At 39.6% G+C, this 25,006-nt stretch overlaps 1 protein-coding gene across 1 annotated transcript in view; it reads left to right on the forward strand.

The window, feature by feature from the left end:
• shank2b (SH3 and multiple ankyrin repeat domains 2b) overlaps positions 1-25,006 on the forward strand; it is a 165,093-nt gene that overhangs the window by 100,367 nt on the left and 39,720 nt on the right. Inside the window, exons 14-16 of the mRNA XM_066700555.1 lie at positions 1,620-1,695; positions 9,779-9,861; positions 11,581-11,705. Coding sequence (XP_066556652.1) covers positions 1,620-1,695; positions 9,779-9,861; positions 11,581-11,705 — 284 coding nt within the window. The remainder of the gene's footprint in view (positions 1-1,619; positions 1,696-9,778; positions 9,862-11,580; positions 11,706-25,006) is intronic.

The raw sequence follows: 25,006 nt of genomic DNA on the forward strand, positions 1-25,006 counted from the left end.
GGAAAAGTTTCTGAAGAAGATTGGAGAGGGAAAGTAAAGTTATTTAGTTAAATTCAGTTCTATAGCAACCTCCTTAGTAAATATACAATAAAGAGTACCACCTGAGTATCACTTTAACACCATTACATATCTCACTTACTTGAGGTTTGTTGCTGCTGTAATACGCAGGAGACTGAGAGATTATATTATTTTTCAGCTGATTTATTTTTGTGTCCTTCGACATTAATTAGAATGGGCTCACGGTAATCAAATGTTCAGACATGAAAGAAGCTTTTCAGTGGGAGTTTTTAGTTTTTTGGTGGAGTTCCTGTTACATTTGTTTTGGCACATTTTTAATTTGGCATATATTACACCCTGGAGCAATTAAAACAATTAAAAACAATACATAGTACAGAGAATCTATAGCGGGTTGGGGAATGCAAAGCATGAGCAGAACTGGCCTCTATTCCTCCACAGAAACCTTAGTCTTGTCCACAGTTTGTCTTTGGTGCTATAAGCCATTGATGGGAATTTAACCCCCCCCCCAGGTAGGGAACTGTCCCTTGAATAACCTACAGAGGAATTTGCAATCAACACGCTGTTTCCTACGATGTTCTAATTACTTGATATCTCTTCTGATAGCCTTGATATCAATGACAATAACATGAGTGATTACGTCTGGTGGTGTGCTCACAATGGGGAGAAGAAAAGATAATCGCATGCAAATAAGATGTGGAAGAACATCTGTGGGAATCCAGGCGTCGTGATAAAGCGCTTTCTGAAACCCGGTGACTGGATGCCGGAATGGTGTTATCCTCTAGGATCTCAAGCTACAAATACTGTATGTCATGCATTTATTGGAAAAGCAAATTGTAGCTCCCCCCCGCCACCCCTTTTGAGCTGCAATAGAATTGATGGGGAAAGCAAAGTCGAACTTTATATAGCCTCTCCTTTCTTGGAGATGAGTCAGAGCGACGAGAAGGATTAAAATTACTGAATGGAGTTTGCGTATCCAGATAAATAGCGCCGGGTGACTCATGTGGGTAGTAGAAGCTGCTGAAGTAGCGATCTGATTACAAACCACTTCTTATTGCCTCGTTGACATCGGCAACATGTCCGAATGGCTCCCTCAAGCAAGGGGAGATATCTCTTATTAATTATCGCAAGAGTGTAATTGAGAATTACTTAGTCTGTGTCATAATTGAGATGAAAGGGATGCTTGCAAAGCAGGAGTTAACACAGTAAGGTGGGGTGGGGGGTATTCTGCACATACTGAAAATCAATTAATTAATTCAGTTAATGAAAATGCAGATTAAGCAACTTGGTATTCTGCTCTATTCCTAGTAATGCAAAAAAAAAGTATAATGTGTTACGACACTGTGAACTCTCTGACACGAGAGCTTATTCAGTCACAAGCCCAGACTAAATACCAATTCTACACAACCACCAACTGCAAATGAAACGCACAGGTTGTATGAGGTAGAAGGAAGAATCCTCTGTCAAAAGCTGCTACTAAGTACTCGAATAGTCATTTGTGATTGGTGCCTGGGCCACATTTTGTATTTGGTCGAAGCTGATGGTTTTGTCTCAGACTTTGATTCCTGAACTTTGTTGTTGTTGTCGTTAACATGTCTTCACAGAAACCAGAACGGACAGAAGTAAGAAGCTCTTTCGGCACTACACTGTTGGATCCTATGATAGCTTTGATGCGTCAAGGTAAGGGGGATCTATTTTTAGCTCTCGCATGTGAAATGTGTCTCTGCTCTGTGCTCTGGTGAGGTTTAACTCTGTGTGTTGTCATTATTGGAAAGAAAATATCTGATGAGCTTGACGATTGGGTACAAGAAATAATAACATACAAACCAATACTTTATTAAATGCAAGCAAAACAATGTAAAACAATCATACCATTAATATTAAACCACTGAATAAATCCTTTGGCTGGTTACTTGTACCCAACAAGTTCTGTCACCTACCGAAAAATGTGTTTCTTTGTCAAACTTCACGCATCTGTGCTTAAGGATCAGTCAGAAGCAGAAATCCGGCTCTGATTATCGAGGTCACCAGTCTGGAACATTGCCTGGAAAGAAGAAAGATGAAGTTGCTCAAGACAGTAAAGTGGAAAGCTTTATTTTTCTTGAAGAACGGGCAAATATCCTGCTGAGCGTCTGGACACGCCAGATACTGTCCCCTACCGCTGTGCTTTTCACGAGAAGCTCCACACACACCCTTGCAGATGCTGTCCTCGTGCGACTTCAGAAAGGGATTACAAAAATATTTTTCTCATGAAACGCTGAAGAAGAAATTAACCCTTTCCCCTTTGACCAAACACAATCAGTACAAAAGTTTGTGTTTGCTCTTGAAAAGTGTCCAAGAAGAGGATCGAACTGACGTCTGATGGAGCACCTTGAGATCTGATCACACCTGATATGGATATTTTTGCACCTTTATTTCAACCTCTCTTTTATTTCCTTGGATTATTTTTTCTCTCCACCCCACTACAATCATAGTTAAAACTGTCTCTGTGTGGCTGATGTAGTAATGAATGAGCACATTTTTTTCATAGCTGCTTTTACAGTATTGTCATACAGTTGCTTGGCCAATAATGAATGATTACACACAAGGAAAAGAGAGCTTTGCGCAGGTTACAAAGAAGCTTCTTTAGAAGTCAGAATGCACTTTCCTTGCTGTTTATTATCTGGGGGCCTAGTTTTGAATGTGCAAGAGAGTTTCCCATTTCGTAGTTGTTTGTTTTTAAATAGAGTTTAATTGCATTATCAGCTGCTTTAGGTTAGTTCTTATTCTCATTCTTACTTTGAATTTAATTTTGTGTTGCTTTTTTATTATTTATTCAGCGTTCGGTGGATCTTATCAAGTTGAAAAAAGGGCTTCATTACTTATAAAAGTAGTCACCCAGAAGTGAAAAGGGACCTTTTTTATTCATTTTCATTCAAAGGCAGAAGGCTTATTAAAAACTAACTTGTTGTTGTTGTTGTTGTTGTTAGGTGTTTCATTTCTATCTTCTCCTGGAGTTTGCTGGTCTCACTGTACACCCAAAGTGCAGACTGTCATTGATTTCACTTCAGCGTTTCTGGCCACGAAGCGTCTTTCTTTAATATAAACGTAAAGGCAGGACAGGAGAGACGAGCCAAAACACAGAGTCAATGTGAATTTGCTGCTACAGGAAGTCACTTCAGCAATAATCTGGCAATATTCTGTTCCATCATCTCTTCCTTTGCGTTGGATAACACCGAGTACCGAGGTTAATTGAATTTGCGTTCTGCATTTGATGTTAGACAGTAAACAAATACTGCTGAGATTGTGAGACGTGTACGGCACAGTTTATATTATTCCTTCATTGCCGCGTCTGTGCAGCAACAGTTATTTATTTTGAATGGTGATCACATAATACACTACAAATGTGTTTATGGCAGGGGTCCCCAACTCTGGTCCTGGGGACCCCCTACCATGCTGGTTTTTGTTCCAGCCAAGCTCTCAGTTACTTAATTGAACCTTAATTGGAGTAACCACTTAGATTTGACTTTTTAAAGTGTGTACTGAAAGAGTTGGTTCTTTAATAAGTTCTTTATTCAATTCTAAACTTAAAATCCCTACTGTTTAAAATAATGAAAAGGCTCTGATTTAGGAGATTATTAGTTCAATTAAGCGTTCAATTAAGTAATTGAGAGATCAGATGGAACAGTAGCAAGCAGGGTAGGGAGGAGGACCAGGGTTGGGAACCACTGGTTTGAGGTGAAAAGGGGGGGTGTAGCTGTAGTGAACGAGCCTGGGGGGGTTTGGGGGAGGGGCATGTGCACTTGCGCTTAAAAGTTTATTTGTAGTTGTTTTGGTAATTCACGCACTTGTTTGGCCGGGCGGCACTGATTCTTGGCCGGGCAGGTCTCGTTTTACCACTTTGGTGTAACTGATTCTGTGCGGTGCAGTGCTATGTGTTTCATATGTTTACTCTCCATTTTTAGCAGATTAGATTAAAAATAACACGCAGGCTGTCTCCTTGCGTTGCACGTGTATAAATATAAATCTGTCGTGAGTAATTACATTCTATTTGATCAAGCTTAGTGTCTGCCCGGGCACTTTATATTCATTAGGAATCTGTCCAATCGGTTCAGGAGTTCAGGACTGCTGGCGAATGTGGAGCACAGCTTAGTGTTACGGGGCCACTTTAGCGTGTGCGAATGTGGTTTATATATGTTTATATCGCAGCAATGCTGGGTTGGGCACATGCACAGAGCAAGATGTTCACCAATGTTATTGTGAACCGATAATTTGGACACACTTGATATCCCGTGCCTTATAAAGGAAAGGGACCTTTTTGAAATTGAAAGACCGTTTCAAGAGAGCGTAAGAACAGCTATAGAGGAGCCGGAGAGCTGTCCAGATTCATTTGCCTTTTCAGAACAGCAGGGTATCTGACCGAGCAGCCATCAAGGTCAAATCCTCTCGAGGAGAGAAAACAACAGCTGAGTTGTCCTCTTCCAAGCACTCAAGGTCTGGCAGAGTAAAGCTAAAGACCTGTCTTGTCTTACCACTAAAAAGGATGAAATTAAGAAGTAACTAATTATATTTAACCATCGTTTCTAGCTATAGTTACATCGTGCACTTCTAGTATATCTGGTAAATCAAGAGTATGCTAAAATTTAAGAAAAAGGCATGCAAGTAAATAACATTAGTATTATGCCTTGCCCTTATAATATATCTCATCAGCAGCAGCCTGTATTGATCCACTTCTGGATGAAGGCTTTCTGAGATGCTTCCACTCGTTTTGTGTTGTTACTTCTCTGTGTGCAACCTATTCAGTTTGTTTATATATATACAGTATATATATACATATATACACACATGCCATATATAGTGAAACTGAACAGGTTGCACACAGAGAAGTATCACCACATGAATAATATCAATCAGTGGAGGGAGCCCTGTGCTGCAGCCCTCTGGTATTGATTTGAGCACAGGGAGCTCCTGGGACAGATTGAGTGGGGGAGGAGAGTCTCTCTCTGATTCACACAAAAAGCCCTCTCCTCATTAGAGCGATTATGAGACACCACTGATGCGTGATGATGTTCAACCGAATCGGGCAATTGTTTGGACGGGACCCTGCTGTGTCCCAATTCAACCACTGAGGTCCGAGGCCCAGCGCCGGGTTCCAGCACACTGCGCTCTCCCTCATGTCATTAGCGCTTGACAATGTGTTGTTGTCGTTACAGAGAAGCCGTATAAAAAGCGTGTAAAGTAATGCTTTTTTTGTGTTTCTCTGTGTGTCGATGTCTTAAGTAACTGGGAGATGATTCAGGTCCTTCCTGCCCTGTGTGCTTTTCTCAGGGGTGCTTTTCCTTCCCAGTGAAATTTGCAGGGCGACGGATTTGACACCTTCAGCTGTTATATCACAAAGCTATTGACTTTGACCAGGTGTAAATCAAACTCTGTAAAGGTCCTGGAGAAAGACCTATTAATTATCATGCCAGTGGAATATGTTTCTAACATTGGCCTTTATCAACCATAAATATGTCAAGCCATGACTTGGGGGGGTTGGGGTTGGGAATGAATCTTCCTGGTTATACTGGTTGTACATTTATCATGACCTTACATTCCCTTGGCAAGAGGCTATTACTGTTGTGTGAGTTCCACAAAAGCTGAACAGCGCAGAACCATGTATTTACCAGAGATGTTATTCACCTCTTCCCCGGTACAACATGAATCCGGGTAAAACGCAGTAAAGCAAAAATTGTTTCAAAAGTGGAAACACAAAGCCGAGCGCATTCACAGCATTTTTAAACTTTCACTTTGATTTTCAGTGCATAAAAAACAATCTTGTCTGCAAGCCTTAATTAAACGTATTACGTTGACAGTTTAAATATGTTGATTGCTTTACGTTTTAACTTAATTTTAACCTTTAAAATCTCCCAACTCCTAAATGTTTTTAAACTATTTAATAGTTAACAGTTTGTATTATTTAACAATCCACTTATAACATAGTTGGCTAAGTGACAAAGTAGCACCTGCTCCTATTTGCTATAATACCCAAATCCTTTTTTACAACAATTTGTAAGGATGTGTCATTAAAAGCGTTTTCTGATATTTTCTGTGAATTTTGCATTTTCCTTAGCATGACACGCAGACCAAACGATTGATGTCTGATGAAACCCAGCGCACATGGTTACATTTATTGGTGTTGTTAATACACTGTATGTTTTCAGGCTAATAAAATAAGTGTTGTAATTAAAGAAATAAGATACAATTTAACCACTGTAGAACACATTTATTTACTGCATACACCGCGTCAGCTCTAACAAAAAAAAAAGGAAAAACTCAAGGCCAAAGCTTGTATATAAAACGTGGTAAGTGTTTTGGCTCCCAAGGGCTGCATTATATCGGGGTAGAGGTGTATTGCTGTGGATCACCTGCTGAAACTGTCCTCAGGTTTAGTGTGGTCTTCATACTTCAGCATCAGTGGAGAACAGTCCATTCCAATCACATCATCTGTACTTTTTCAGTTTATTTCCTTCAGTAAATAATCATAGTTTCTTTTGAAATTGAAAATGCAGATTCAGGAAGGCCTTCACTCCTTTAATCATCTGATTGCGCTGCTTTGTGTTTGTCAGTTATGACTAACGATAAAGTCCATGTCAATTTAGAGACGGGATTATGGTATAAATGAGAGCCATGTGAGAGAACGTGTCAGCCTATCGATGGATTGCATCCACACATTGTGTCGTTTAATTCTGAGGAATAATTAAGTCCAACTAAGATGCACAAGCACAGATGTTGTGTTGTTGTTGTTATCACTGAAGGTCCATGTGTCAAGTCAACCCTTGGAATAATATTGAACTTAATTCTGGAGTATTTGTTTTTTGCAGAAGATTAATTTGGTTATTGTTTTCTGAGACAATAGGTCTTGAATGTGTTTTTAGGTGTCTGTAGGCGAATTTCTAAAAAAAAAAAAAAATCTCTGTGTAGTTTAGAATGAGGCAAAGCGTTCACAATAGCCTGGTGTTAATGAGGTTGTCCTTTCCTGAGATATCAACATAGATTGACATTGTGGTGAAAACTATTTGAATGTGAAGGAAGAACCTTGTCTAATCTGATGCTGGCTTCAAAAGTTTTGGAGGAGTTAGGGATGGGAAAAAATACAAATTCACACGAGAAGAAAACAGCTTGTGATATACATATATATTTATTAAACACAGCTACTAAAATGGTTAATTGGAATTGAAACAGAGGCTTAAATTGAAAGTTTCTTATCTGCCTCATTAAAACACTGTTAGTTCTTTAAAGGTTCATAATGATGAATGTAAACAGACATAAATTCTTAATTAAATACAAGTGCAACTTTTTTTTTCTTCTTCAATCTTGTGAGCCATTAAGTGAGACGCACATTCGTTTGGAAAAGAGGCAAGCTTCTGGGTCTTTTATAAATGTCAGGGAGATGCAAGGTTTTTCTTGGAGCAGCACAGCAATTACCGGCTGCATATGCACAACACAGAACAATGGTGTTGAAGTTTCCGGATGGGTAGGCTTTAAAATGGACAAAAAAGGAGGGGACGATTTAGTCACTGGAACATGTTTTTTATTCAAACATGCGTGGAAATAACTAAAGATGTAAATCCGTCCCTGCGTGTTTCAAGGAGGTGCAAGGATCTTGCTGAAGTGAAATCCGATAAGGAATTCAAAATACTCTCTAAATTTTCTCTTCTGTGGATAATGGACAGCAGCACAAACATTTCAAGAGCTATTTGGCGGTGATAATAGATGACCTACTCCAGAAATAGGTTGCAGAGGTTGGATTTATCATTTTGTTGTACAAGTGTTCGGTAATAAAACAAATAGAAAACAATCATCTTTAAAACCAAGGGCCGTAATTTATCACCAGGCCTGGATTTTAAAAACCTTGTTGCACTCTGACAACACCATGGCTTCCTTTTAAAAACAGATTATGTTACTACGGCAACTCGGCGGTCCGGGGTGCAGCGGTGTCTCAGATGGCTCTCTGTGCTTTCAGGTTTCTTCTGCATGCATAAAAAAGAATCGATCCCCCAAAATACGCTGCCTCATAGTTCTGCATCGAGCTCCCATCCTTACGACGTCAGATCCAATGCACTGTTTACTGTCAGACACAAGCACAGGAAAAAAATATATAATCATAAAATAAACCACACAACCAATATATTAATACACCCAAACATGGTCTGTATATGTGGATTTGGCTGATGCATTTTAAAGTGCCGACTGCAGGTCAGGAGAGACAAATCCCTCTTGCTGGTTTTGTTAACATTTACGAGTCCACTGCAATGCATGGCTTTTTTCTTGTCTTGTGATATTTTTATTTGCACAGGGTTACCAGGCTGATATTCAGATATCATATAGATGCAGAAACTACAGTTTTACCCTAATGCTGTGTTGGTTTAGTGTAATAGCGTGTTGGTAGTAGAAGATTTGGAGATGAATCTCAATATTGAGCCTATTGCTCCTCCATCAATCTTTTTATCTGAGCTATGAAATCATAATAATTGGGGATTGTGTATCTTTATTCTTTATTCATGAGAGGATGAAATACAAATACAAATAGTAAATAATGTGTGCTTTCTCTCTTCTGTAGACTGATGGAAGTTATCAATGACATGCAATGTACAACAGCCCCTTGAACAAATAAAACATCAGGGATATAAAAGCTCTGTTTCTGTGTTACAAACTCTTGATGGATTGGGCTGAATAAGTCGTACAATATTGGATGGGGGGTGGTGAGGGGGGCACACTACCAAATTTAGTTTACACTTAGTTACCTCTACCGCACATTTTTCTTGTGCTAATTGAATTATGCAAATTCTCTGTGCTGTTGGAGAGCATGCCTGCTGACGCCAAGGCAAGACGCTCTGTATTAGCCGTGTGGGCTGTCAAACAGATCATGTGGGCTCCTAGCAGTGAGCAGCAGTGAATGGCTTGAGAGAGAGAGAGAGAGAGAGAGAGAGAGAGAGAGATTGAGAGAGAGATTTTTTTTTTTTTTTAAGGCAAAAGCCTCTGTGCTCTCAGACCACAAGCCACATATTTTTTCTCCTGCTGGTTTCTGTGGCTCGCGCTGGTGACGGACTTCACAGGGAATATAAAAGCAGCAAGTTCGCGCGTGAGGCGATTCCAGGCGATTGAAAAAATAACCACAACGACCACATCAGCAACAGCAACACAACAGCAGCAGCAGCAGCAGCAGCTACTACAACACACATTGCTGGCTGTTTGGTTTCGCTTGACTCAAAAATGCATCTGGTACATCCACAGCTGAGGATTATATTAATGAAAATGTCATTCAAATCACAAGCAGCCAGCGTCTCCGCGGCTCCCACTGCCAGTCCGCTGATGACACGAGAGCTCACCAGCGCTCAGTCGTTCACACACGGCCTTGCAGACACCATGCCAGCTGTCTGATTCTGCCTGTTTCTCCTTCTATTTATACATCCGTGAGGCTGCTTCCTTTTTTTTTTTTTTTTCTCTCTCTTTGGGGGGATTTAATTATTTATTTAGTGGGTATGTGTTTTCGGAGCGTCGCAGTCTCCCGCCGGCCGCGGCCTCGTGCTGTCCCTCGGATGCTCGCTCCCTTCCCGTCAGAGGCGTCTTTCCGGGGAAGCGGTCGACCTGCCTCTGCCGTGGCGTTCATTTGAATGAGTGATTAATTCCCTGCGCCGGTGCCGTCGATCATGATGAACCTGCACTCGGGCAGAGCGGCTGCGGCAATGATGAGGATGATGGGGTGCAATAACGGGCGCTATCCTCGCAATTTTCTCCACAGTGACTGCATTATTGATGAGAAGACCGTGGTGCTGCAAAAGAAGGACAATGAGGGATTTGGATTTGTGCTCCGGGGGGCCAAAGGTAGGAGAAACGCCTGCTGGAACTAAGCATCCTGTCCTCTAATCCTCCCTCTCTCTCTCTCTCTCTCTCTCTCTCTCTCTCTCACACTCTCTCTCTCTCTCTCCCCCTTCATCTTTTCTTCCTCTCCCCCTTCTGTGAGGGCTCTGCATCGTTGCTCTAGCCAGCTTGACTGTGGCAACATTGTACTCAAACGCACTTTGACAGTCCATCAATACTTAAAACTGATCTCTCTTCCTTTCTTTCTCTGTCTCTCTTTATTTCTCCCCCCCCCCACCCCCCATCTGGAATTTCTAAATACTGTCACACTATTTTACTGCTTCACATCCTCCTATGATTGCGCAAATGACTGAATAAAGCCCTAGTGTTTGTTATTGCTGAGAATGTGACAGCTTTCATGCCAGGCTCAGAAGATACATTCTCTGCTGCCAAAAGGTCCCTTAAAAATATTGTCCTGTAATTTAGCACGATCATCTGCTGTAGCAATTAATGCTGATTATGTTGGGAGACAAGCCCATGGTTCGATGTAATCTAATTTAATTCATCTGTCTTTCTGGATACTCAGATAATCTGATTGATTATTTTTCTCTCAACTTGATCCTTTCGTGCACAAATATCTCTGTCATTTAACTACCTATTAAATCTAGAACGTTTTGGTTATGTAATGTCTAATGTGTATCCCTGCAAAGCTAGTTATCATTAAAAAAACAAAACATACATAAGCTGTTAAACATGTATGCATGAATACTGCCCATTTAAGAGATGTCATACATTCTCACAGGCAGCATGTTTCTGCATTAGCATTTTGGCTTGAGAATTTGCCTCTTATTTTTTTCTTCATCCAAGAAAGAGGTATTTTAATTTCCAGAAGCGCAGACTGCAATCTCACTGGTCCAGTTATACTGTCGTTGTTATTTGAAAACACCTAGAAGGACAGTGTTTTGTTTGATGGGTTTCATGCAAAAATAGAAAAAAAGGCTGTGTTTTTTCAGGCCAAGACATGCTGTGAACAGAGTGCTCTGATGATGTCACACAATTCCCACACAAGCCCTGAGAGATCGGATGAGCCCCCGATATAATTTAAAGCACACACCTGTATCAAGCTGTGTCTCAAAGGAGGACAACACTCTTTGAGGACAGTCTGGGCTCATCTGAACAGCAATTCAGTTGCACATTGTGAAACATGGCTCTTACAGTAACGGGCTGATTTATTGAAAGTGTCACTTGTCACCACTGGTTTCTTTCTGCCACGAGGACAAAACTGAATAGAAATGGCCATGGCGAACGAGAGAGCCAAAGCCATTACGGTGTTTGAATCCCTTGTGATAAAAACAGCAACTAGGTGCAAAAAAGTGCCTTGTGAGACATAGGTAAGCAGCAGAATGAAAATAAAGAAATACAGGCCTTTATAGGTGTAACAAATACACTCTATGGAAGTGTGTTTGTTAATTAATGTATTGACCAGACTGTGGAAGGAACCTAATAAATAAAAAGGCACCACCATATCTATTCTCGATGCACCTGCAATTGTGGCCCACCCTTGTGGGTCTGTGTGTGCACACGTGTGAAGTGCAATCGCTGGGCATCTGCCGGGTCGCGTGTTGGAATGATGTCACACGTAGCAGCCCAGTAACGCATCACGGGGTGGTGTGGGTCTCGAATGCAGACTATTGCAAAATCATCTTCTTCCGCTTTCTTTACCCCTTCACGGCCGCCACCAAGCTGACACCCCTATCGAGGAGTTCACCCCCACCCCCGCTTTCCCAGCCCTGCAGTACCTGGAATCCGTGGACGAAGGGGGGGTGGCGTGGCAGGCGGGACTCCGGACCGGGGACTTCCTAATCGAGGTAAGGGGAGAGAGATGACCCCTCTTTTGGCTCGGCTGTTCTGTGGACAAAGCTGTACATGATTCTGCAAAACAGAGACAAACTGGCACTTCTTGGTCTTGGTCTTCCTGTGGCTTTGGCAGGTGAAGGCAGAAGGAGGCTGTTGGAAGTTATGCTTCAGTAAAACCCTTCAATAAAGCTGCTGTGTTAGGAAACATGAATGGTGTTGGTTACAGCATGCGGATTCTGTTTTCAAGTGCCCGTGCAAGTTAAGATTGTGGCCTTAGCCACGTAGGATTATGCAAAACGATCTTAATGGAAAGGATTCAGAAGTGGAGGGCCCAGCTGTTTTGGGTGCCGGAGACTTGCTTCTTTGTAAATGTCACTAAAAGCATAAGTGCGCTTTCAGGCTTTGGCAGTGTCTGCTCTTACTGGGATACATTAGCTTCAAATGATGGGTATGCTCCTATTTTAACATCCAGTGTTGCCCCAGGTTTGGTTGTTTAGTGTAGAGAAATGGTTATGATTGACAGAGATTCAGCTGGGGTTTGGTTTCAACAGACTTTTATAGTAATGTGTGCTATTCTCACATAGTGACAACTTGTATGTTTAGGGTTATACGCCCCCCCAAAAAATCCCTCTGCACCCAGATATGTTCTGTCTAATGTTTACATATTAACAACCGCTTTCTCTGTCACATCTGCTTTAAAGATATAGTGTTCAGTTGTTTAAGCCTACTTACAATTTATGTACTTGAAAGATGATTATAAATAAAGCCACAAATGATAATGACGTAAATACAGCTTACTATCCTTACAGCTGCACCACGGCCGGCAGCTTTCAGTCAGAGATGTCACTTCTTTGTGTATCGGTTAATTTCTAGTTGAAGCTCCTTTTAGACGTCGTTGTCTCTGCATTTAGAACCTGGTACAGCTTCTTCTTCTGTTCCAGAATTTGTTCTCAGAGTGAGAGAAGTCTCTTGATGCTGTTAAATGGGTGTTGTTAATCAGTATCATTATAATACACATTTCATTGCAAACACCTTTAAGGTACAGAAGAGTGTGATCCCTTAGAGTCAAACTAATCCAAAACCAGCATTTTGAAGTATTAAGTGTAATACTGATATTTCTGAAAGTTAAAGTACTAGTGTAACACTCTTCTGCTACTGTAGAAAAGGTAGTAAATGTATTATTTAGCAGCATGTGTACTGTTCAAACAAGATATGTCAAAATTAGGTAGGTGTGTCTGATGTGTGTGATACCAGCAAATAATACCATTGTTGTGCAAAGACAGATTCATTATAAATTAACGGTTTCACAACTTGGTGGAATACATGGGTTTCACTGTGTTATTATATTGTTTTAGTTGTAGTAGAAACACAGTGTTGCAGATAAGTAGATGCAGTAGGTGTGCTCAACTGCACCGGAGTGACGCATGTATGAAACACCTCTCTACCAACATAAATCATTTATATATTTCATTTTGCAAGCCTTTACGTGGTGAGGGCAGAAATTAACTACTGGATATTAATCAGATGCAGGAAAGATATCCCTTTTTGGTTGTCGTTGTGGCATGAATGCCTACAGATCACGTATAGTGCTGCAGTGTCTTTCCAGATAGAGACAGAGCCGTGTTTAAATGTAGTACAGTGTGGATCCTGTAATGTTTTGTAAGTAATGAAGAGATAATGCATCTTTAACTACATGATGGAGAGTGTGATTTTGCTGGTGCTCTTGCTAAATGGAGCAGGAAATGATCAGAGAGAATAGCTGCATCTCTCTCCATTTCTCTCTCTCTCTGTTTCTCTCCCTCTCTCTCTGACTAATAATAACACAGCATTTCTGGAGCTCTTTGTACTTCCTTGTGCTATGACATCACAAAGCACAGAGCCTTAGTCATTAATGAATACATGTTGTTAAAATACAGGGTCTCTCTCAGTAAATAATGAGTACAAGCCCGGGTAGAGTAAAACACACCTTGTCTTCAAAGAACAAATTGGCACAGCTTGTGTAGAGTAAAATGCCAACGCCAAGAAGAGTCTTGTCCAGGCTAAATCCGGGTGCAGCTTTTGTCATACAAATCCGTAACAAAACTGTTCCTCACCGTGGGAATATGTGAATTTGTAGTTAAAACATGCGATGAAGCAAAATGTGTTCTTGGAAATTATGCATGCTTAAGATCATTCCTACTGCGAGGCTTTAGCGATGTGTGGTTTACTGTGCTGTAATGTGTAGTGTGTCTGCTCGGTTGAACACTGCGTTACAGTGGGTAGAAGTGGACATTTTCATGACTGTTTTTGGGGTGTTCTTTTGTTAAATCTTAGGCTCCTTCTGAGGATTTTTAGTTGATGACGATAGTGTTTGGCAGTATCCAAATATTTTCTATTTTCTTCTGCTGTTTTTTGATATATGAAGAAGGGCGCACTGATGTTAAATGAATGGTAAACTAAGGGCAGCAACAGAAACAAGCATGGCAAATCATTGTTTTGAATATTGCATAGGATTTTCTCTTACCCGTTTACATCGTCATTACATTATTTTTTTCTTGAAAGTAACATATTACTCAATTAAGATTTGGTAGATGTCAGTGCTAAACAAAATCCATTTTGGTCCATAATATATATATATATATATATATATAGTTATAGTTGCAGAGTATGTATCATGTGGTATAAATATACACAAAATGCATCCAATAGAACTGTAATTGAGATAATATGAGATAAGGTTTCATACTCTCTGTTTCTGCAGTACTGGATAGATGTTTTGTCTTATGTTATTTATTTATTTTCTGAAGTAAAGATTGGATAGCTTTAAAAGTCACATGCGTCCATATTAAACACACGGGCCCAGATTTTAGCAATACCATCTCAGGATGGTACAGAAATCAAACAAGGTGTTAGCTGTTTTTCAAAGCAAAACCAATTGTCACAATGATGTCATATTTTTTCTGAACCATTAGCACGTCTGGCTAGGTCCTTGAAGGAAAGAAAAAGATTTAAAAAACTCTTTAATTGTTTAATCAATGATATTGATTTCTACTCTTTCGCATGCGATGATGTGAACTTTATGGCCTTTTTATATGAGGTGGCTGGATTATTTGGAGGTGTTGGGTTTAATACACTATACTTAGATAAGGGGGCATCTGTTTGATATTTAATGTTGTTTACATATTATCAATTTACGTATGTATTTAAAGAAAGGGCAGGAAATGCAAATATGGTTAAAAGACAACACACACATATAAAATACATATAACCGATACACCCAAGGGTTGATCTACTGAGGTTTCCTGGAAAAGAGAATAGACAGGCAACATATGTTATTATTATTTATTTCTTAGCAGACACCCTTGTCCAGCGCAACTTACAAAATATGTGTCATCAGATCCATCATTTTATCAAAATGTTTTCTTTCTTTAACCCTCCATACTGTCATGCTTTAGAGTTTTTAATATACAGTGTTGGCAAGTAACATAGTACCGCACTAACCATAAGTAACAGGAGCAAATAAACAACCCAGTAAAGACAGGGGTATCAATCACCGGAGCACACAAGAGGTTAGATTAAAACGGCTCAGAAAGACAAGATAGGTGCTTTATTGAGCCACATCGTCACGTCTCCAGTGAGAGAGAGCGAATGATGATGGATTCCTCTGGAGTTTGGTCTACATTATGAAGTCAGATGAAGAGCTGTCACTGGCACAACACGCGGCATAAATCAGATGTGTCGTTCGAACTGCTTTCGGTGCTTGATTAGTTTTGGAAATGTACCAGTCAATTACTGTCTCGCAAGCTGGCCATTGGATTAGCCCCAAATAGCTGGATAGTTCACAATGTGACCTGCAAGATCATTCCCTTTGCTGGTTTTGCGTTATTACAAACAGTGGACTGGCCTTTTTTTTATGCCGTGATACACTGTGAGAGCCCGTCGCAATTCCTCTCAGCGCACTGTACAGAAATTGGACTAGACAGCATGTTGTCTCATGTCGTTGGGTGGAAACCCTTGGGACCCGTGTCACGTGCTGAGAGGCAGACTGGGCTGGTGACGGGTTCAACAATAATCTTTTATGCATTATTATTGCATTAAGATTGATGTTTTTCATTCATTTTTTTGGAGGGGCACAGACTTTTGCCCCCTGCAGTTCATAGTTTATTTTCATTTAGTTGATGTCTCTTCTGTCTTTAATGTTGCGCAGTATTGACTGAGAGGTTTGAGTGTGGTTGACTTGCTGTAGTGTTTTTTTTATGGTGTATTTTTGCCTGGCATATGTGGTTGGTGATACTTGATAGCCTGCTACTGTATTCAGTAAGGGAGTTCATGTTTGGAATAAAACATCCATCATTATTTCTGTACCCCCAGTGTAGCTTGTAGCCCTGCCTTTGTCGACCTGATCGCGTCTCACTCTCAGCCAACATGCGACTCTGTTTCCTCTCACTGTCTGACAGCTCAGCGCTGGCATCCTGCATCTGTTTACCCCTGCAGTCCCACGGCCTCGACGCCATCCAGGCAGACACATCCCTGTACCTCTGTCACCTGGAAAGTATAATATCTGGTTTGGTAGACATGTGTGGACACCACAGAACTGAACCCTGAGTGATTTTACTTTTTGTTATTATTAAAACTATGGGAAAAAATGCTGTCCACCCCAGATTATTCTGACTGGAAAACGCCACTTACAAGGGTGTATTTCTGTTAAGTAACCTCTCTTAACGAGATTGTGTCTTTGTAATGTGCTGTTGTGCTTTAGCTCATTGTTAGTCTACAGTTGCATCCCATGAGACGGTCAATCAATTATCTGGATACTGTTCTGACCACAAACCACTTACAAGCCCTGTTTCTCTGCAACTTCTGAGTGTCTTGTTTATCCACTGACTCCGTGAATGTAGTTCTCTCCTTTCACTGACCCAAACCTGGGAAAATAGTTGTTTTTAGTGAAAGAAAACGCTCTCCTTCATACAGTAGATATCAATACATTTTATCAGCCATCTTCCCTAAAGCCAGACTCTTCCATATTAATTTCAAGTTAATACTGAATGACTGTAAAAGAAAGAAAGCCAAGCTCAGCCTTGTTTTTAGTACAAATACAAGTACAAATACTGTACTTGTTGACTCTGGAAATATGCAGGAACAACACGTGAAAATTTATCTCAGATAGATAGCCTGGAAGGGTCTGGTTTGGAAGAGCAAAATATAGGATATTATATATAGGTATTGAGCCACCCTGCACAGAAAATTGCATAAGACTAAGTGTTGTAAACACAATGCAGGCAGATTTCCATTCTTTCTTTTTTTTTTTCGGTTCCCTTAGCCACAGCTTGTGTGGGCAGGTATCTGTTCACAAAGCCCTGCGTTTTATCTGGCTCCCTTTGTCTCCACATGACTGTTGCCTCTGCCCCTCGGTTTTCTTCCTCCATCTTCTGCTGCTCCTGTTTGTTGCGTGTAATTCTACACGTCTCTCCAGTGGCTGCAGAAAGTGCGTTCGCCAGATAGCCGCTACAATCACGTACCTCCCATGCTTCTTTCTGGGTTGTCTTTTTGTTTAACTGACAAAACATGTTTTTGTCTATTTTTAGACCGTTTTCGTGTATGTGTGTGTTAACATGCTTGTACGTCGGAGCTCCCTTTCAAGATCCTGATTCGCTGTATTGAAGGAATGCCAGCAGGCTGTGCAATTATTAATACTTAACGGATGTTATTTTTAACATAAACTGCCGGCGTGTTTCACCTTGATCCTCTGGGCAAGGAGGTGAAACACGGTGTCGGTCTGACAGGAGGGGCTCTTCTGATAGGGCGGCAGCAGTACAGGCATATTGTGATTTGTAATTCACCATAATTAGCGAGAAAATACTTGATTGGGACGTTGGAAGAGAAAAGCAGCATCTGGTTCCAGCACTTGTCAAAGCCTGTAGTTGTGCACGATACGTCGCATATTACTCCCTCTCAGCTCAGGAAAACAGCAAATTCCTGCACATTCAAATGTCAAACTGTAAACTATTCACATATTGGAACATGATGAAGTTAATTTGTACCGGATGTTGTTGTTTCATTTGCATGTGGTTAATAACTATCTATTATTAATGTTTAATGTATACATTATACATATATGTTAGTGAACCATCGATGAGCTTATTGTGAAAGTCAGAAACAAGACCGACTGTGTCTCTGGAACAGATGGTTGTGAAATCATGGGCAGAGACAGTGAAATGTCTTATTCAGTGCCAGATTCATACCCCGGTAATGACCATTAATAAAAGCACACCAACGTCCTAGATATCCGACTGAATTCTAGCACCACGATCTGTAGTGGTTTAAACGAATACACCACAAGAAACCACAAATACATAAGAAACAGGGAGAACTAAAATGAATCTAGGCCTACATCAAAATACAACACACTTCTGCACCTAGAGCCTCCGAATAGCTTATATATGGATAGCCTTGAAATGTACTTGAAAAATACAGGCCTGTTTCAGAAAAATACCACATTAGTATCATTTAGATAAAGAAATGTATGTGTGTGTGTGTATAGATGTATATAGGATTGTATAAGTGATAAAGCAAATGACACATCATGTGTAGCCAACAGAAAGGTCTACGTAATAATATCCTGTAAATAAACGCATTAATTGCAATATTTCTGTATTTGATGCACTTTGAGCATCGCGCCCGAGTTGTAACACAGAGCAACGGTCACCTAGCAACGGCAGCACATTGCCTCGGCGGAGGGAAGCGGGACAGCTGTGCAGAGGGATGATTACATCGAAACATGTGTGAAAATGGGGGTGGGCTGGACGGAAATATAGCAGGAGATCATGGGCGAGGAGACGGAAGACCCTCTTCAGTCGCCGACTGTTTCTGCAAATGTCACTTCATGCGCTGATCTGCTGTGTGCGTTTCTGAGTGCAGAATATATGTGTGTGGCGCTGGAGGTGGCATCGATACAACTGTAGTGTGCTCGGTTGTCTTGTTTGTGTCCTGTTGGAAAATATTGTATTCCTCTGTTACAAATCCAAGACCGAGTGCAGTTAACACTTAAGGATCAGAGTAACGTTGTTCTGTGTTATTAGAATTGCGCAGTAAGATCACAGGACTGTCATCGATCATAGGACTGAACTTAGGTCATTGTAGTGTCATAGGAACATATCGTCGTGCTGCACTTTACTGATGTGTTTGAATTGTGGGGCTCAGCTGACCGGATGCCTGATTGAAACCAGAGGTTTATGACTTCTCTTCTGCAGTTTTAAGAGAGACTTAACTCATATTATCTTCATGTGCTACGTGATTTTAAATCTGATCACGTTTAAAACATGCACTTTACACCTACAATACAGTACATGTAAGCGTAGAACCACCTAAAGAAGACATTGATGCAATTTGTGTTTTATTAATGATACTTTTTAACACATTCATTTCCAGTGATTTGCCAAAACAATTGTGTTTAAAGTGGAGACAGTCAGGCTGATGTTTTTCAATAACTTGTCTTTTGAAGATGGAAGTGCAGAAGACCAGTACAGGATGGAACTCAATATTCAGAATTCAAAATGACTCTATGCATTAAATTAAATCAGGCAGTGCAGAACACAAGTTTATTCTTACCTTTCCTGCAGATGTGATGCACTGACTGATTTATGATGCTTTCTTTCGAGCGTACCGTATCACAGACTGTCAGGAGCCAGAGGTCCTCACCCAGTTCAGTTCAGTTCAGTTCAGTGTGATTAGGATACCATTTGTAACATGTTGGATATGATTAGCTTCATATAAAGGATATCATTTTCCTCTTGTGGAGTGAGCAGTATCTCAAAATACACACAAGTGCGTAGCCTTTCTACTTATCCTGACTGAAAAATGGTAACACAGTTCATATAATAGGCATAAATAACAGCATTTTTACCTCGATTCGCCTGTAAAATATAAGCAGCCTGATTATTTTATTAACAAGGCACAGTCCAATGTAAACATATTGATCGAGTGTTTTCCTTCCTGTGAGTGCCTTAAATATTTAATGAATGTTTAGACTGGCACTGACATTTTTCATTTGGTGTGAAGGGACTCTGACCTCATTATGAAATTCATGCCTTTTTTCCAAAGCGCTGTTCAGAGACTCTTCTTTTTATTTAATTTTTGAAAGTCCAAAAGACACATTTTCTGTGTATTTGAAGAGCTTATTTAATTAAAACTCCCAGACTCACTGGGTATTCCTTGTGAAAAAGAAATGACCCATTTATCATAGCTGAGGGAGGCAGGACAGTGAATTAGTCGGCTTTTCATCAAAATGATTATTAACAAAGGAAACCCACGTGTCATAATATAACATTTTTTCCAGTGCTTGAATTAATGTCTTAATTTCTACTGATTTGCATTCAATAACGATCTAGCGCTATTGATTTTGGGTTCGGCTTTTATCTGTCTCCAATCGCTAACAGAATGATTTTGATGCTCTGTCATTATCCTCCATCACTCTTAAGCGTATGTTTTTCTGTTATATATTCCTGTGGCTATTTAGGGTTATGAGCAACTCCTTTTATTAAAATAAGTTGTTAAATATGTATACAAAGGCCTAATTAATGAATAATCAGTGACTGATACGATGTATGAATATGACTAATCAAAGTATTTTATTCATAGATCTACATCTGCTGCTTATCTTTGGATGTATGTGTGTGAACCTTAAAGGTCTTATGGTTGCCCCCTACCTTTTTGAAGCTTTCACTATAATTATCATCTCAGTATTTGTTTGTTGACTTTTTCATATACTAGAGTTTATTTCAGTGTATGAAAATGGCTCGATCTACGGTGGCATCTTTGTCGTGTTGTGTAAAACAGGTGTAAGAGGCAGGCACTGTCCGCTGCTCCCTGGTGAATCTATTTGTAATCGCAGTAGCAGATGTGTGATGACGCCCTCGACACGATGGCATAGGGTTGCCTTTTTTGTGTATTTAATTAAGCAATCTTTAAAATAACTACAGATAATCAATAATCAACTGAAATCAAGAAGGGGCCTGTTTAAAAACAAAGCAGATTCTTCAGAGAATGTCAACTATAGGATCCACACATAGATATCTGATTTCCATGGCAGTTTCAGTGTGCGGTGTGCAGAATATTTGACATTTGTAATGAAATGTGTCTCTTTACTTTGTCTTGATAATGGATTGACCTCCTCGAACGCTGAACTGATGATGTGGGGGTAAATCCCCTGAGTGAAGTCGGCCCGCGCCCGCCGCTCCTTTATAAGTGATAGAACACAGACTTTCGATTTAAAAGGCATTGTACTCCGGTACTCTTACATGATTGAACAATCGCATTACGCTAATGGAGTTTTCACCCTAAAGAACTTTAGTGTACTTTGTCACTAATCTAATTTGCTAATGTGTCTGAGATGGTGTGGTCAAGTGCCCGCAACATTATTCAGAGAAGCATATCAAGACTGCACTGTACAGCAGGGATACAACACTGATTATGTTGAAATATATGGATGCATTTTGCTACCCAATTACAAAACAATTTTGTCCATTTTTTTTACTGCAGATAAAGTAACAGGGACTAAGAAGCTCAATCCATGAAGCAGAATACAGCTCCTACTTTCTCATCTGCCAATGGTCAGTGAGGCATATTGTGGAGACCTAAACGGGGTCACAAATGAACAAAAAACTAAATGAAATAGAACATCATGATAATTATGTTTTTTCAGTTAATTGGGGATTCTAATTCAGCCACCTGCTTCATTTTGAAACTTTATAAAAATGCAGCTTTATAGCAAATCCACGTAAGGACAAGTTAAATTATTTGCTGCTTTTCTAGAGAAGCCACTCCTCACATGATTACTGGGTTATAGTGTTCGATTTATGTTCAAATATTGATTGACAATTTTTTTTAAAGTATTTGTTCTATGCTGTAATCAATTTAAATTCTGTCTGTGAAAGGTAGTGCAATGCAATGGTGTCTATAAATCATAGTATTGAATATTTTTATTTCCCAATCCTGAAAATATACCCCCATCTCCCACTGATATGTTTGCAGTTTTAAGAATGTGTGAATTCCAGTTTTCCTGTTCAAAAGCTAAAAGTGCAATATGTTTTTCAGAGACATGGTGAGAAAGCTTTAAATAAATTCTGTTTGACTCATTTTATTTTCCAGCCGTGTAAGCACACGCAGGCTGTCACTATATTTTATAGCGTCTTCAATTGAGCCTCCTTTAACGCGCTTTCAAATGCTTAATGGAGCCTGTTATTTTTCAGAGGACAGATTATAAACACAAACCGCCTTTATTAAAATGCTATTCTGTTTACAAGCTAATCGATGAGAGTAGAAAGTATTGTAATTAATTATGGTACAGTAGGCACTATTTATCACGAGAATCGATGAACAGCGGCTCTGATTTATTCAAGAACGAGGAATGTTATTCTCGGCACCTTGTCTTTTAATGGAGACACACTAAACCAGCGAGGCCTGCAGCATCTGATTTTGCTTCAATTTAGCAGTGACCAGTTTCAGTACAATAAGACCTAGGGCCGGATTAAATCAAAACTTTGACCAACCCGCTAATAGCAAACTAAAAACCTGTACATCATAGCGGTTACATTTCTGATTAGAAGAAAGTGGCATATTACTGAACTTGAAGCCGTAACTGAGTAAAGTTCTGTAGTTTTCCTAATTTCATCAATGAAGGCAAGAAAAAATTTGTTCTTTGAAGGATAGTGGCTACTGGAGTGGGCTGTCAAAGTTTTGGTGACTGCAGAGAGGTAACAAATTAAATTGTTCCTATTAGTGGTGCCATTAAATAGTTACATAGTTAATGGTGAAGGTTCCTGATCAATCTATGCAGTATTTGTATGGCTCGTATCACAATTATTACTTTTTGATTCCAGATTTTCCCCAGCAGCTGTTCACATCCTAGTAAAAGTAAAATTTGTGTCAAGATGTTTGTGTGTGTATTGTATGAATTGTGTATTTTTCATTTGCAAAGCCATTCATTCACAGGCCTTCGTATACAAGCAGTAACACAGCAAATGTGTTTTGTTACAACAGCAAACAAGCACAGCTGTTTATATCACATTGAATGTTGATATATTTGTTGCAAAATAAGTTGCAGACAAAGGAGTTTAATGTAAACTTTCAAACAAAATGTATATCTACTATTGAAAACACGACTCGGACAGCCTTTGTCTAGTATGACGAGAATTTGGGCTGCAAAACCAGACTTCAGATCAGATCAGCTCCATGAATAGTAAACTTCTCATTCAGTTTCGTTTTTATTTATTCTTACTAATAGCCTCTTGATGAAAGCTAACCTTCTCTTGGCACATCCTTGGCATTTGCAGGACACTGTGCTGTCGTTCCAGACAAGGGATTTGAAACCAATGCAATTTGGCTTCTGGGACTCATATTCATTTTAGGTCAGGATGACATCAAATTATCTTGATTGATACCGAGGTCAGAAGCCCAGGATTGAGCGGAAAGGGCCCACTGTGCGATAATTGCACTCAACAAACCATACCAAAAATTAGTGCCTAATTAAAAGACCTCAACCCTGCAAGCTAAATGGACATCAGTGACTGGAACTTGGTATCGATGCTCACTCATTGCCAGACGGACGTTGTGCTGTTCTGTGCAAAATAAAAACATCCTTGCCATTAAATATTCTATATGCACAGATCTAGAGGTTCAATTTGGACATACAAGATGTATCACAACATTACATGACACTGTGAAGGTTGGGGATCTAGTTCAGGGTGTGAGAATTGTATATTACACTTTATTCAGCATGTTCTGAAAGCTTGGTGTATAGTTTATTATTGTTATTATTAATAATAATTTACTTGTATTAATTATTAAAGGCATGGATACATTTTGAAGCCCAATTCACTGCCTGGTTAACCCTGCCTCCATCTTATTTAATACCTACTGTGTTTTTGTCTAGCAAGCATGCCTTTATATTTCTAAATGTCATTTATTATACATGACCAATGCCCCACCATTATTTAGTCAAGGTTTACTGCTTTTAACAAATAATGTATAATATTATAATTGCCCAATCATGCCATTGAGTGGTTCTGGACATGTGTAACCCTGATGTAGGCATTAACAGGGGCAGTTTAACTCTGACCTATTTCACATTATTCCTGAAGTATTACTATGTATGTAGCACTAATACTCAAGAAAGTCATATAATGCATGACTCCATTGATCTTTTTGATCAATTTCAATTACCATAATGTAACAGTGAACATCCATCCATAAGGGGGGTTATGATTTAATCTCCCTTTCCTTTTAGTCTCTGTTACAAATTAAAACAGTTTATGACTCATTTAAGAAATAAATGACAAGGGAAAAGCTCCTTAAAAGAGCCTATATATGCCAGTATATTAGTTAGTATGTTAGTATAGTTCCTCAAAAAAGTAGGAAGTCAGATGTGATCTGGTCAGATTCGACCGATACATAGGAATTTTTCCACTGATGTAACGGTATCAAAGTGTTTTATTAATATTATGCCAAACGCAGGACATTTCAGGAAAAACTATTTTAAGGCGTTTAGTGTGGGAGGGCTTTATTTGCTCTCTTGTTGATTCTCCTTTACTTCAAACAGTTCTTCCTTTAAACCAGTATTTCACCAGATATAGCAATATAAACCGCTGCCTGGAATGGGCTACTGTACACTTTGCAACAATGATTAACATCTAAAATTCATATTTTTCTGAGTCCCAGGTTGTGTGAAGATTGTTTTTACCGAGGTAAAGGACTTCGATGCCTAACCTGGAATAGTTAGATTCAAACCTTTCACAGCAAATTGTGTTATCAGCGGAAGTACTAATTTTTGGCGGATATTAATTCAGAGCTGTCAATAAAATTCCCTCAGCTGACACTTTCTGTGTCTGAGAGAAGAAAGCTGTTAGAGGCCCATTAGAAAATCTCTTATCCATCAATGTCTCCATCTGAAGTAGGATTATTATTAGATATTTATGCAGGTGGTTTCTGGATTATTATTTATGTATGTTTATGTATTTATGTGATTTGATGATTGCCCCGTAAAATACGACATGTGACAAAGCTTTTTATCACCTCTGAAGAAACATTTCATATTTCACATAAACTGTAAGAATCAAAATGAATCGCAAGTTCCCTCAAAGGAAATATAATGAGCCACGTAATTGAATTACTTCTCCGTTTATTCACTAATCAGCACAACTTCCCATAATCCACTGGTTCTGTACTGTAGAGCATTTGTCGATGTCTGTATACAATATCTCTCTCTGGTGTCTACGCAATCTACTGTACACTGTGGTATGTTATGGGCCCTAGTCATGAGAAACCGTGTATGTCTCCC

This window comes from Amia ocellicauda, chromosome 4 (assembly GCF_036373705.1).
Source record: "Amia ocellicauda isolate fAmiCal2 chromosome 4, fAmiCal2.hap1, whole genome shotgun sequence".
Lineage (NCBI taxonomy): Eukaryota > Metazoa > Chordata > Actinopteri > Amiiformes > Amiidae > Amia > Amia ocellicauda.